Below are 13,856 nucleotides of genomic sequence, written 5' to 3'. Positions count from 1 at the left end.
CAGTCCCCCATCTGTTCCCCACTGTTCCTCCTATTCCCCAATTTTCACACTGTTCCCCTCATTACCCATCAGTTACCCACTTTTCTCCACTGTTCCCCGTTCTCCACAGTTCGCTATCTATTACCCACTGTTACTCATTCTTCCCTTTGACCCCTCAGTTTCCCACCAGGTCCCATGGTTCTCCACTGTTCCCCATCAGTTCCCATCTGTTCCCCACTGTTATCCAGCTGTTTCCCACCAGTTCCCCACTTTTCACCACTGTTCCACATGGTTCCCCACTTTTCCCCTCATTTCCCAATCTGTTCCCCACTGTTCCCACATTCTCCACAGTTCAATATCTGTTCCCCATTGCTCCCCCCTATTTGTCTCTGTTCCACTGTTCTCCACTGTTCCTCAGTGATCCCCACTTTTCCCCATCTCTTCCTTCTGCACCTCAATTTTCCCCACTGTTGCCCACTATACACCACTGTTCCCTAATTGTTCCCCGTGTTTCCCACTGTTCCTCACAGTTCCCCATCTGTCACACACTTTTGACCACTGTTCCCCACATTCTCCAATGTTCGCATTCTGTTCCCTACTGCTCTCCCCATTACCCTGTATACCCCACTGCTACTCATCCTTCCCCTCTGTTTCCCACTGTCTCCCACAGTTCCTCACTGTTCCCCACTTCTCTCCATCTATTCTAAACTGTTCCCTACTTTTCCACTCTGTTCACCACTGTTCCCCTGTTCTTTACTTTACCTCTCTGTTCCCAACTGTTCCCCATTTCTCCCACTTTCCCCTATTGTTCCTCACTGTTCCCGACTGTTCCCCACAGTTCCCAACTGTTACCCACTGCACCCCATGTTTCCCATTGTTGCCCATCAGATACTCCTCTTTTTCCCATCTGTGACCTAAATTTCCACACTGTTTCCCGCAGTTCTCCACTGTTCACCATCTGTTCCCCACTGCTCCCCACTGTCCTCAACAGTTCCCCAGTTTTCACCAATGTTTCCCAGAGTTGCTCACAGTTCCCCAGCTGTTCGACACATGTTTTTCATAGTTCCCCACATTTCTCCACTGTTCACTAATGTTCCACATCAGTTCCCCATCTGTTCTAAACTGTTTCCCACTGTCCCTCATCTTTTCCCCACTGTTCCCCACCGTTTTCCTACTGTTCCAAACCTGTTCCCACTGTTCCCCAGCTATTCCACACCTCTTCGCCACTGTTCCCCAACTGTCTCCCACCAATTCCTCACTTTTCCCCCATTCTCCACCGTTCACCATCTCTTCCACACTGTTCCCCTGCTCCCCACAGTTCGCCTCTGTTTTCCAGCTGTTCACCAATTTTTCCACTGTACCCTACTGTTCCCTCTTTACCCCACAATTCATCACTGTCCCCCACTGTTCTTCACCTGTTCCCAAATGTTCCCTACTCTTCTCCACCAATCCCAACTGTTTCCTACCAGTTTCCCACTTGTTTCCCCATGGTTCCCCACTGTTCCCCATCAGTTCCCCTCTGTTCTCCAGCTGTTCCCGAACAGTTCTCTACTGTTTCACATCTGTTCCCCACAGTTCTGCACAGTAGCCCATTGTTCTTCACCTGTTCCCCAACTTTCCCCACTGTTCCCCACCAATCCCAACTGTTTTCTAGCAGTATCCCACCTATTACCCACAGTTCCCCACTGATTCCCATCAGTTCCCCATCTGTTCTCCTGCTCTCTTTTGTTCCCCTCTGTTCTGCAGTGTTCCCCACTCTTTCCCATCTGTTCCCCTTTCTTCATTGTTCCACCCTGCTCCCCAATATTCCCGTGTTTTCCATTTTACTGCAGTGATCACCACGGTTCCACACCATTCCCTACTTTTCCCCACACTTGATCTCATGACAAGATCTACCTTGGAGAAAGCACAGAAATTGTGCAAATGGGCAGCGACATCTTGCATATGAGGTATAGGGTATCTGTCGGCTGTAGTCATTGATCCTACGGTAATCACTGCAGGGTCTCCATCCACCTGTTTTCTTGGGTACCATGTTTAACAGTGATGCCCAAGGACTGTTGGAGCACTGAATGATACCTAATTCCTCAATTGCAGTTCACTCTGCCCTTGCCTGTGCAGTTTATCAGGTGGAAGATGACGAACCCTGGCGTCATTTGGTGGGCCTGAAGTGTCTATGTAAAGGGACACACCCTGGGCTGTTTAGGAGATATTGAAATTAGGTGAGAGAGTACAGGGAAATTCGTTGAGCAGAGCGGCATGTGCACATTTGTTCAAGGTATGCACCCCGAGGTGGGAAACTCTCCCTTTGCTGCATACCAGAGGGTATGTTTGAAAAGTGGTAGCATGAACCAATTTCCTCCACTTCACATCTACTGGCAAGTCATGGGACCTTAAAAAATCTGCACCCAAAATAGGCTGTGTAATGGAAACCAATACGCAATTCCAATGGAATGTCACACCTCCTATCCCAATCGTGACCTATCCTGTGCCAAAGCAGGGAATTTTCATCCCATTTGTGTTTGAAGAGACAGGTGGTGTTGTTTATGTGGGTTTTATTTCAAAATAGGTGGGTGGGAGCAAACGAACCTCAGCACTCGTGTCTACAAGAAACATGTGCTTACCAGCGCAGTCTTGGAAAATACAATGGGACGTACTTGTGCAAGCTGCCATGGCCATAAATGGTAGCCGGCCTTATCGTTTCCTGCCTTTTTTCTGTAATAGGTACATGTCGGGACACATTTATGGGCATTTTTTCACCAACGGCCATGGTAAAAACACCATTCTCACCGCCTGTCAGCACGTTCATGCTTCTTTGACTGAACTGAAGATATAGTTGGCTCATAGGACACGGGATATGGATCTGCTGCGAAAACAGTCTGTACGTGAGCAGACTCTAGTGTTGGAGTGTGATCCAGCCTGCGCTACGTCATGGGGATGGTGGAAATCCATGTTAATGATCGGTATTGCGACACGACATGGGAGTTTGGATAGGAATAGAGTCTCAAAAAGTAACAATGAGAATAACCACCTGCTAATGCGAGCATCTCATTCATTAAATCGGATAGATTCCTGTCACCTAGGTCCTCCATATTTAAAAGTCGTGCTCATGTCTAGTCAATTCCAGCGAGTCCAGGAGAAATTGGCGGAACCTGGTTTACTGGTTTTCTGCCAGGGGATTGGCAACATATTCTATTACTTGAGACGCTGCAGCAGTGTCCGATGCTCCTATTACATGGCAGAATTTCATGTCCTCTGCCATTATGCCACAAGACAAATCTGGGTTTCAGCCTGATTAAGCCATACCCGAGGTTGATGGGTCCAGAAAGGAGGCAAGTGAAGTTCCACCACATTACCTGCAGCCGTGGTGGCAACAGCTGCTGCCGTCCTTGTGTCCATGGTAACTGGAGATTCAAGCTTCCCTGAACCTTGCATTTGGGGTCCCCAATTGTAGCGGCGACTTCGGTAGAGCTACTAAAGTAATACACACACAAACACACACACGCCAAGTTAGTCAACACAAGACTGCTTTATTCAGACTTTACAGACTTCTTTTAGGAACAGTGGGGAACAGTGAGGGAACAGTGGGGAACAGAGGGGAAAAGTGGTGTATAGTGGGCAACAGAGGGGAAAATTGAGGAATGAAAGGAAGAGATGAGGAAAAGTGGGGATCACTGAGGAACAATGGAGAACAGTGGGGAACAGAGACAAATGGGAGGAACAGTGAGGAACAGATTGGGAAATGAGGGGAAGAGTGGGGAATCATGGGGAACGGTGGTGAATAGTGGGGAACTGGTGGGGAACAGCTGGGGAACAGTGGGGAACAGGTGTACCACATCTGTTCCACCCTGTTGCCCATTTTTCACAATGTTCCCCACTTTTCCCCATCTGTTCCCCACTGTTCCCCACTTTTCCCCATCTGTTCCCCACTGTTCCCCATTTATCCCAGCCCATAAGTATGACATTCCTTAAATGGCAATTATTACCCCTTCTGGGCTTTTTGAATTTTTTAGGATGCCACTTGGGTTGAAGAATGCTGTTCAAACCTGCCAGCAGCTTATTGGCACTTAGGGCAGAGATTTAGAATTCCCTTAAATCTACTTGGAAAACATCTGGTAAAAACAATGGCATCATGAATATTCTGTCCAGACCGACTGTATATCATATTCAGGATGAGATTGATATTCCTGAATTAGCCAGTGTCCAGGCAATGGACCCCGATGGTCAGCCATATAGTACGACCATGACTAACTTGGACATACTGCAGGTAGCATCACAACTGGGCGGCCAACCTTACTTTGTGACATGTCTTTGGGCTACATTAGACCAGTGATTCCGGCATCATGGAGGCAACGCCTTTTTGACCAAATACACACCTTGTCTCATCCGTCCATCAGAACATCTGTCAAGCTCATGTCAAATAAATATGTATGGCATGGACTAAAAAAGGGTGTGGCATAATGGGTCTGCACAGGTACCTCCTGCCAGACTGCCAAAATTCAGGGGCACACTAAGGCACCTCTTCAACATTTCCCGGTGGTACACAGGCGGTTGGAACACGTGCATGTGGACCTGCTTGGATCAATGCCATTATCTCAAATTTTGAAATACATTCTAACAGTCATAGAACGTTTCACACGCTGGTCAGAGGCTGTCCCGTTGCCATCCAGTGACACTGAGACAAGGGCAAGAACATTCACTGTCGATTGGATGGCTAGATTTGGTTTTCCGACACACATTACTTCAGATCGTGGAGCACAATTCATCCACAGTCCAACAGACTTGTGGAACGTTTCTACTGGCAACTGAAGTCCGCACTTAAGGCCTGACTCACCAGTCCCAATTAGGTCGATGAGTTGCCATGGATTCTATTCGGAGTGCACATCTCTTCAAAGGAAGATATGTCCGCATTGTCCACAGAGATGGTTTATGGTACGGTCCTTACAGTTTCAAGGGACATTCATTTCACAACCAACTCTGACCTGAATTTCCTTCACAGCTTTGACATGGAGTCATGATCAGCAAACTTTTTCCTACCCATTGGCATGGATCACCTAAACAGAATGTGCCCCACCATTCCTGGACGCTGATTTTGTTTTTGTGCGCAGACAGGTCCCAGGAGCGCCATTACAATTAACGTATGAGGGCCCTTTCCATGTGGTGAAGAAGGATGGGCTTGTGTATACTTTGGACATAAGGGGACATTCACAGCTGTTTAGTGTAGACTCAAGCCTGCCCATGTGAAGCCCGCTTCACCTATTTCAGTGCCCCCAGCCCAGACGGCGAGGGTGTCCACCTCAGGTGCATGCAGCTGATGTTTTAGTTTCTGTGAAGGTTCTGGGGGGGAACTGGGTGGTTTAGCAGCTGTGTAGTGGGCCGAGCGTGTAAGGTTCTTTGGACCGCAAGTGAAAATATAAGACAGACAGTTGGGAACTCATCCATTTAATTGACAGTTCACGCGTGGTGCTTCGTGGTGAGGAATGGCACGTGGATCTGTGGATTCTCCTGCCGGATGGCACGGGACACTCACACGGCTTCATTTAAATCTGCGGTCCTGTGGTTCAGAAGCAAACTCATAATGATGTCCCATGGAGCCCAGGACACACTAAATCAAAGAAGCCTGTAAAGTCTGAATAAAGCAGTCTTGTGTTGACTAACCTGGTGTGTGTGTGTGGGTGTGTTGCTTTAGTAGCTCTATCGAAGTAGCCGCTATATATATTAATATTTGGGATGATTATCCCACTTACTGGATACTTTTCTTCCATCTCACAGCCTGTGGAAGAAGCTATTCCCCAGCCTGGCAGTCCTGATTTTGATGATGGACGTGGTTAAAGATACTGTGCACTGGATGGAAATGGTCTTTTTACAATTCCTTGAGCCCTATTTAAACAACACTCCCAGTAAATGCCATCTACAGAAGAAAGGGAGACCCCAGTGATCCTCACAACTCTTTGCATCATTCCTGTCTGATGCTTTACAGCTACTAGACCATCCAATGATGCAGCCAGACAGGAGACTCAACTGCGCTCCTGTAAAATCTCAGGATGAGAGCCGTTGGCCTTGACCTCCTCAGTCTCCTTGGGAAGTTTAGGCGCTTCCTGACCAATAAGGAGGTGTGATTGTTTTGTGTATTAATACATGTTCTGTATAGATGTAACAATCTTTAGTGGATAGAAGTAGTCATTGTACTTCAGGATGTACAATCAGGTACAGATTTTCCTTAAATAGCCATTTAGCCCAGATGTCTATTCAGTCCAAGAATACTTTCAATCTCAGGGAGATTTTGAACAATAACACCATTCATTTTGCAACAAGCGCAACTTAATTTTGCCAGTTGTTCAATGGCAAGCGACATGGGGAAAACACCACTGTCAACTCTTCTACCTTAAATGAGTAATTTTATTCAAATGGGCAGTAGATCAAGAGATGGAAACTGAAATCAGACAGAGGTGAGTGACTGGTTAAAATTAGAAACATTCGTGTTCATGCTATAGAGTTTAAGGCTGCCCAGGAGGAATATAGTATGTTTTCTTTAAGTTTGTGTGCCCTCAGCCTGGCAAAGGATGGGGCCAACAGACATGTTGCTGGAAGGGTTTGAGAAATGATATGGTAGGCCACAGGAAGCTCAAGGTTAGATCCACAGAGCACAGGTGTTTAGCAAAATGGCTACCCAGTCTGTATTTGGTCTTGGTGATATCGAGGTCAACTGAGTCGACCAAATGTAGTAGATTAGGTTGGATGGGGTGCATGTGAAACAGTGCCTCACCTGGAAGGTCTGATTGTGGCCTTGGATGGAGGTGGCAGAAAATGGAGGGACAAGTTTGGAAATTTCTGCAATTCCAAAGGGGAGTGCGTCAGGTGGTGGTGGGTGGAGAGGGAAGTGCTCTTTAGGGAGTCACAGAAAGACGTGCCCCTGTGAAAAGAGGATCTGTGTGGAGTGGGTTAGATGTAGCAGGTTAGAGAATGGTGCTGAAGTTGGAAGTGTTCAAGGATAATGTGTCAGATGTGGCAGCTGATGGGTGGTAAGTGAGAAATCTGAGGATTCTGTCCTTGTTCTGCCGGAGAGGAGGTGGGGGAAGGGCAGATAGAGAATTGGAGATATGGGTGCAGGCTTTATGGGGGAATCTGCATTTATTGAAGTAATAAGACATTTTGAGTGTTCTACCTCCCAAGGAGGTAGAAAACCTCCTTGGGACTTTTACAGGCCCAGAGGACCCAAAACCTAGCAGCAATAGAAATTCACCAAGACAAAGGATACTTAAACAAACGTCATTTTTAATTTTCTTTAAACAAAAAAACAGGATCAAACTTTAACTTATCACTATTAACTTAACAGCCTTACATTGCCCTGTTCTAATTCTCAGTGCAGGTGTATTTAATGTGCATAAAGTTCTTTGAGACAATTCCAAGTTCATCAGTGTCTATCAATTCTTATACTGTGCACAGAATTCAACATTTATGAATTTGCACCAAGCTCTGGTGCTTAAATGTGAATGGTTACCCCTCCAGGAAGGCTCTTGTTGGTTTCAGAGAGGGATTTCTTGCTCATTGGACACACAAAAACTGATTCCCTCTGATCAGCCACTTTGGGGTCTTGTCAATGAAACCCATCACGGTTTTCCAAATGATCACCTCTTCTGCAGGTCACCATAGAGTTCCTTTTGTTTTCCTTATTTCAGGTGAAACACTCAGGCCAGCCATTTCCTATAGTTTGGATTAAAAATTTTTCAACAGGCTGAACTTCAAAATGGGGTTTCAACAAGATGCCAGCTTGCCATCTCTCTCTTAGAAAAAGCATATTTGGTCTCTCCTCTCTGCTTGCAAAATCACATGACCTTCTTAGAACAGCAACCCAAATTTCTGAGTCCATTCATCAGATGATTTAAAATCAATAATCCATTTACACCTGCTTTTGAAATTCTTTAGCAAAGCAGTCTCCTTGTTTTGTCTTTGCAAAGGCTCTTGGCGCCTGAATGACTCTCTATCAGCAAAGCTCTTGCATTTTAAATAAGAGCTGTTTTGTGAAGTGTTTGTGTTTGTTTGTGGCCTCCACGACTCCTACAATAATCTCTTTCAAAAACATATCAATATACAATGTGGTGTCCTTGCAAAAAAATAAAGTGGGAAGAGGTATAATCCAGGTGTCTCTGGTGACTGGAGTTTGTAATAGTTTGAAACTTGAACCTCTCTCTCTATTTCAGGAGACAATTTACTGTCATGTAATTAAAAAGTGTCTTATCACACAAAATTGTTTTTTTCCTGCTGTGAGGCAGACAGATTCGCAATTGATTTTAATTATCTTTAAACATAAACATGGAATTACTACTTTAAATTACTTTACTTAACTTATCCCCCTTCTAATTCTAAGTGCACGTGTGTGTAATGTGTGTGTAAGTTCAGAAAAGTTCTTTGGTTCACAGTCCAATCTCACTTCTCATTCCTCAAAGTTCACTGGTTGCAGGCCATTCTTATACTGTGCACAGAATTTAACATATATAAAATTCACCAGGCTTTGCTGCTCGAAAGGTAAAAAAAAACATTACAGTTCAGGAAGGTTCTTGCTGGTTTTCAGAGAGAGGTGTGTTGTTCAGGGAAGTATTAGGGTGTTTCTGACTCGTCGTATCAGCATCTGAAATCTGTTATCTCTTCAGAAAAGCTCTGATAGCTTTAGCATGGAGCAGAGCTGAGCCAGGACTTTGGAGGTATTTAAGGGAGTGTGTGGGCAGGGTTTGTTCTGGACCAACAATCTCACCAAATGACTCTGCTTGAAATCAAGATTCAAACCATTTTGAGGAATACAACAGGAATTGTTGAACAAGAGCCTAGTGTTCCCTTTTGAGTTTTCTTTCATGAGTAGATATGATTTTTTTAAAAGGCCGTTAATCTTCCTGATACAGATCTTTGTGTTTAACTTTCAGGTTGCTATCTGTTGTTAACTTGGAGGCCTTTAATGGGGTGGCTGGGTGGAATCTTTGCTTTAACCAAGCAGTTCTCTTGCAATTTTCCAGCTGTAGGTTGCAATGCAGTTGCTTGCAAGTTTAGCAAGAGGGATTATGATGTGAAACTGCAAGTCACAGCACCATTTTTGTTTGTGAAAATTTTAACTTTGGTCTCCTTGGTTTGCTTAAGTTTACAGAGTTGGGTCAAAGAGAGTTGGATGCCCATTTGGTGAAGCTGAACAGGCAAAGAAGAAAACACAAAATGAGGGACTGAAAAAATAATGAAGCAAACTGAAGAGCTGTTGCAACCAAACCCAAGTAAAGAATTTAATTTTGTGAGGCGTACTTTAGAGACCAAATGATTTGGGATTTTAATGGTGACCTATTTAAATGAACAAAATCTGATTAGAATTGAAGTTTATGGAAAGTTTGGAAGTTGCCACAAAAAAAATGGAGCATATAAATTAGATGTTGTAATGAAGAGAAATTAACAATACAATGAGCCTTGTGTCATTGTATCTGCCTCAGTCTACCGTACATCACGTTAAACCTTCTCCCCACTGTGAACCTGGTGCCACAGTATCTCCGTTAATCTACCATCCATCCCCGTTAACCTTCTCCCCCACTGTGAATGCGGTATCTCCCGCTGTTTATTGTACATCACTGTTATACCTACTCCATACTCTGAAATCTGTGTCACAGTATCGGCCTCCATCTACCTACATTCCCATTATCCTTCTCCCTATTGTGAACTTGGTGTCACAGTATCAAACACAGTTTATCATACATTACTGTTCAACCGTATGACGGATGTGAACCCAGTGTCACAATATTTGACACAGTTTATAGTTCATCACTGTTTAAACTCATTCCCTCTATTCACCTAGTGTCACAGTATCCATCTCAATTTACCATACATCACCGTTAAACTTTCTCCCCACTGTGAACCTGGGGTCACAGTATTTGACACAGTTCATCGTTCATTACTGTGACAGCTTCTCTCACTGTTAACCTAAGATCAAAGTATCTTGCACAGTTTATCGTGCAGTAGTGATTGACTTTCTCCCCATTGTGAATCCGGTTTCACAGTATCTCCCTCTGTCTTCTGTTCATCACCATTAAACCACTCCCCACAGTGACCCCGGTGTCACAGTATCTCATGGAGTTTATAGTATCTGTCTCAGTCTGCTGTACATCACCATTAAACCATCTCTCCACAGTGAACCCGGTGTCATAATATCTGGAACTGTTTATCGTGTATCACTGTTAAACATTCTCATTACTGTGAACCCGGTGTCACGGTATCTGACGTAGTTTATTGTACATCAATGTTGAACCTTCTCCCCACTGTGAAACTGGGGTCATAGTATATGCCAGAGTTTATTATACATCACCATTAAAACTTCATAATATTGTGAACATCATGTCACAGTATTGCCACAGTTTATCATATATCACTGTTCATCCTTCTCCCCACTGTAAACCCATTGTCTCTCTATCTGCCACAGATTATCGTACATCGTCATTAAACCTCTTTCCCCTTTGAACCTTCTGTCAAAATATCTGCTACACAGAATCCTACACTCTTAAATCCACTAACAAATGGTTATCAGGTGTCACAGTACCTGGGACTGTTTATCATACTGTTAAATCTTCCACCACTGTGAACTCAATGTCACAGTATCTGCCTCACTCTAACGAACATCATAAAACCTTCTCCTCACTGTGAACCTGCTGTCTCCGCATCTGCCATAATTTATCATTCATCACTGTTAAACCTACTCACTACTGTGTACCTGGTGTGAACAGTATCTGTCAAAGTGTACCATACATCCTCATTAAACATTCTCCCCACTGTGCAACTGGTGTCATAGTATCTGCCTCAGTCTTCCATACATCACCATTGTTTTATCTCTCAAATGTGAATCCAGTGTCACAGTATTTGCTACATTATATTGGACATCACTGTTAAACCTTCTAACTGCTGCTGTGAACCCTGTCTCACAGTATCTTCCTCATTCTTCCGTATATCACCGTTAAACCTTCTGCCCACTGTGAACCCTGTCTCACAGTATCTTCCTCATTCTTCCGTATATCACCGTTAAACCTTCTGCCCACTGTGAACCCGGTGTAACATTATTTGCCTACGTCTGCCATACATCACCGTTAAACCTTCTGCCCACTGTGAACCCGGTGTAACGGTTTCTGCCTCAGTCTGCCGTACATCACCATTAAACCTTCTCCTTACTGTGAACCTGGTGTTACAGTATCTGACACAGTTTATCGTACATCACTTTTTAACCATTTCACTACTGTGAACACAGTGTCACAAAATATGCCTGAGTCTACCGTATATCACCATTAAACCATCTCTCCACTTTATACTCGGTCACCATATCCACCAAAGTTTATCGTACGTCACTATTTAAACTTCTCACCACTGTGAAACCTTTGTCACAGGATCTGTCTAACTACTGAACATCACCGTTAATCTTTCTCCCCACTATGAGACCCGTGTTACTGTATTTGGCACAGCTTATTGTACATCACTGTTAAACCTCTCAACACTGTGTACCTGGTATCATAATATCTGCTTCAGTCTACAGTACATCACTGTTAAGCCATCTCCCAACTGTCAAATTGGAGTCACGGTATCTGGCAGGAAGACCATTCTACATCCGGCATCTGGCAGGTGGACCATTGGAAATCCGACATATTGAAGAAGAACCATTCCAGATCCAGCAACTGGCAGGAAGACCATTCCCCTTCTGGCTTCTGGCATGCGGACTATTCCTCATCCAGCATATGACAGATGGACCATTCCACATCGGACATTTTCCAGGAAGGCCATTCCACATCATGAATCTGACAGGCGGAACATTCCACATCCGGCATCTGGCAAAGGACCATTCCACATTCTGTAAGTTGCTAGCAGTCCATTCCACATCCAGAAACTGGCACGGTCCATTCCACATCCGGATTCTCACATGAGGACCATTCCACCTCCAACATTTGGCAGGTGTACCATTCCACATCCGGAATCTGGCAGAGGAACATTCCACATTCTGTAAGTTGCTAGCAGTCCATTCCACATCCAGAAACTGGCACGAAGTCCATTCCACATCCGGATTCTCACATGAGGACCATTCCACCTCCAACATTTGGCAGGTGTACCATTCCACATCCGGAATCTGGCAGAGGAACATTCCACATCCAGCATCTTCCAGGTGGACAATTCCACATCCGACATCTGTTAGGCTGATCAGTCCACGTCCGGCAAATGGCAGTAAGATGATACCAGATTCAGCATCTGACAGGCAGACCATTCCACATCCAGCATCTGGCAGGTAGTCAATTCTAAATCCGGCATCTCTTTGGCAGACCAGTCCAAATCTGGCATCTGGCAGGCCAACCGCTCCACATTCAGCATCTGGCAGCAAACCAATCCACATCTGGCAATTGAAAGCTGGACCATTCCACAGCTGGCATTTGGCAGCAAACCATTCCACATCTGGCATTCTGCAGGAGTACCATTCTACAATCGGCATCTGGCAGGCAGACAATTTCACATCAGGCATCTTTCAGGCAGACCATTCCATATCTGGCATCTGTAGACCATTCAACATCCAGTGTTTGGCAGGTGGACCATTTCACATCTGGCATCTGTTAAGTGGACAATTTCACATCTGGCAGTAGGACCATACCATATCTGGCATCTGGTAGGTGGACCATTCCATCTGCAATTTGTCAGGATGACCATTCCACCTCTGCATCTGGCAGGTGGATTATTCCACATTAACATCAGCCAGGCAGGACATTCCACATCTGTCATCTGGCAGGAGGACAATTCCACCTCTGGTATCTGGCAAGTGGACAATTTCACATCTGAAATCTGGTAGGCAAACAATTCCACATCTGGCATCTGGCAGGATGACCATTCAACCTCAGGCATCTGGCAGGTGGACTATTCCACTACAGCATCAGCCAGGTGGCTCATTCCACATTCAGCATCTGGCAGGAGTACCATTATACATTCGGCATCTGGCAGGCATACCATTTCACATCAGGCATTTTTCAGATGGATCATTCCATATCTGGTATCTGTCGACCATTCACCATCCAGCATCTGGCAGGTGAACCTTTTCACATCTGGCATCTGTCAAGTGAACCATTCCACATATGGCAGGAGGACAATACCATATCTGGCACCTTCTATGCGGACCATTCCACATTTGCAATTTGTCAGGATGACCATTCAACCTCCAGCATCTGGCAGGTGGACTATTCCACTCCAGCATCAGCCAGGCAGACCATTCCACATCTGGCATCTGGCATGAATTCCATTCCACATCCAGCATCTGTCCAGAAGATAATTCTACATTTGGCATATGGCCGGTGAACCATTACACATCTGGCAACTGGCAGGTGGACCATTCCACATCTGGCATTTTGCAGGGGGACCATTCCATATCTGCCATCTGTTAGGTGGACGTTTCCATATCCAGCAAATGGCAGGAAGCTGATATGACATTTGACATCTGACATGCAGACCATTCTGCATCCGGCATCTGACAAGTGGTCCATTCCAAATCCGGCGTCTCACAGGTAGACCATTACACATCTGGCATCTGTCAGGTAGACTAGTCAATATCTGACCTCAAGTGGGTGGATAATACCACATCTGGCATCTGGCCAGATGACCACTCCACATCCTGCATCTAGGAAAAACACCATTCCACATCTGGCATCTGACAGCAAACCATTCCTCATGTGGCAACGTGGTCTATTCCACTCCAGCATCAGCCAGGCGGACTATTCCATATATTTCATCAGTCAGGTCCATCATTCCACATCTAGCAACTGGGAGGTGGACCAGACCATTACACATCTGGCATCTGTCAGGCGGTCCATTCTACATCTGGCATGTGGCAAGAAGACCAT

General features: G+C 45.1%; 1 protein-coding gene across 1 annotated transcript in view; it reads left to right on the top strand.

Moving 5' to 3' along the window:
• LOC138756858 (uncharacterized) overlaps nt 1–10,764 on the top strand; it is a 73,753-nt gene extending 62,989 nt beyond the window's left edge. Inside the window, exon 5 of the mRNA XM_069923250.1 lies at nt 9,106–10,764. Coding sequence (XP_069779351.1) covers nt 9,106–9,189 — 84 coding nt within the window. The 3' untranslated portion in view covers nt 9,190–10,764. The remainder of the gene's footprint in view (nt 1–9,105) is intronic.
• The last annotated feature ends 3,092 nt before the right edge of the window (nt 10,765–13,856 follow it).

The sequence above is a fragment of the Narcine bancroftii genome, chromosome 3, assembly GCF_036971445.1.
Source record: "Narcine bancroftii isolate sNarBan1 chromosome 3, sNarBan1.hap1, whole genome shotgun sequence".
Lineage (NCBI taxonomy): Eukaryota > Metazoa > Chordata > Chondrichthyes > Torpediniformes > Narcinidae > Narcine > Narcine bancroftii.
Note: the sequence above shows the minus strand (reverse complement) of the source record. Positions and strands in the feature narration are given on the sequence as shown.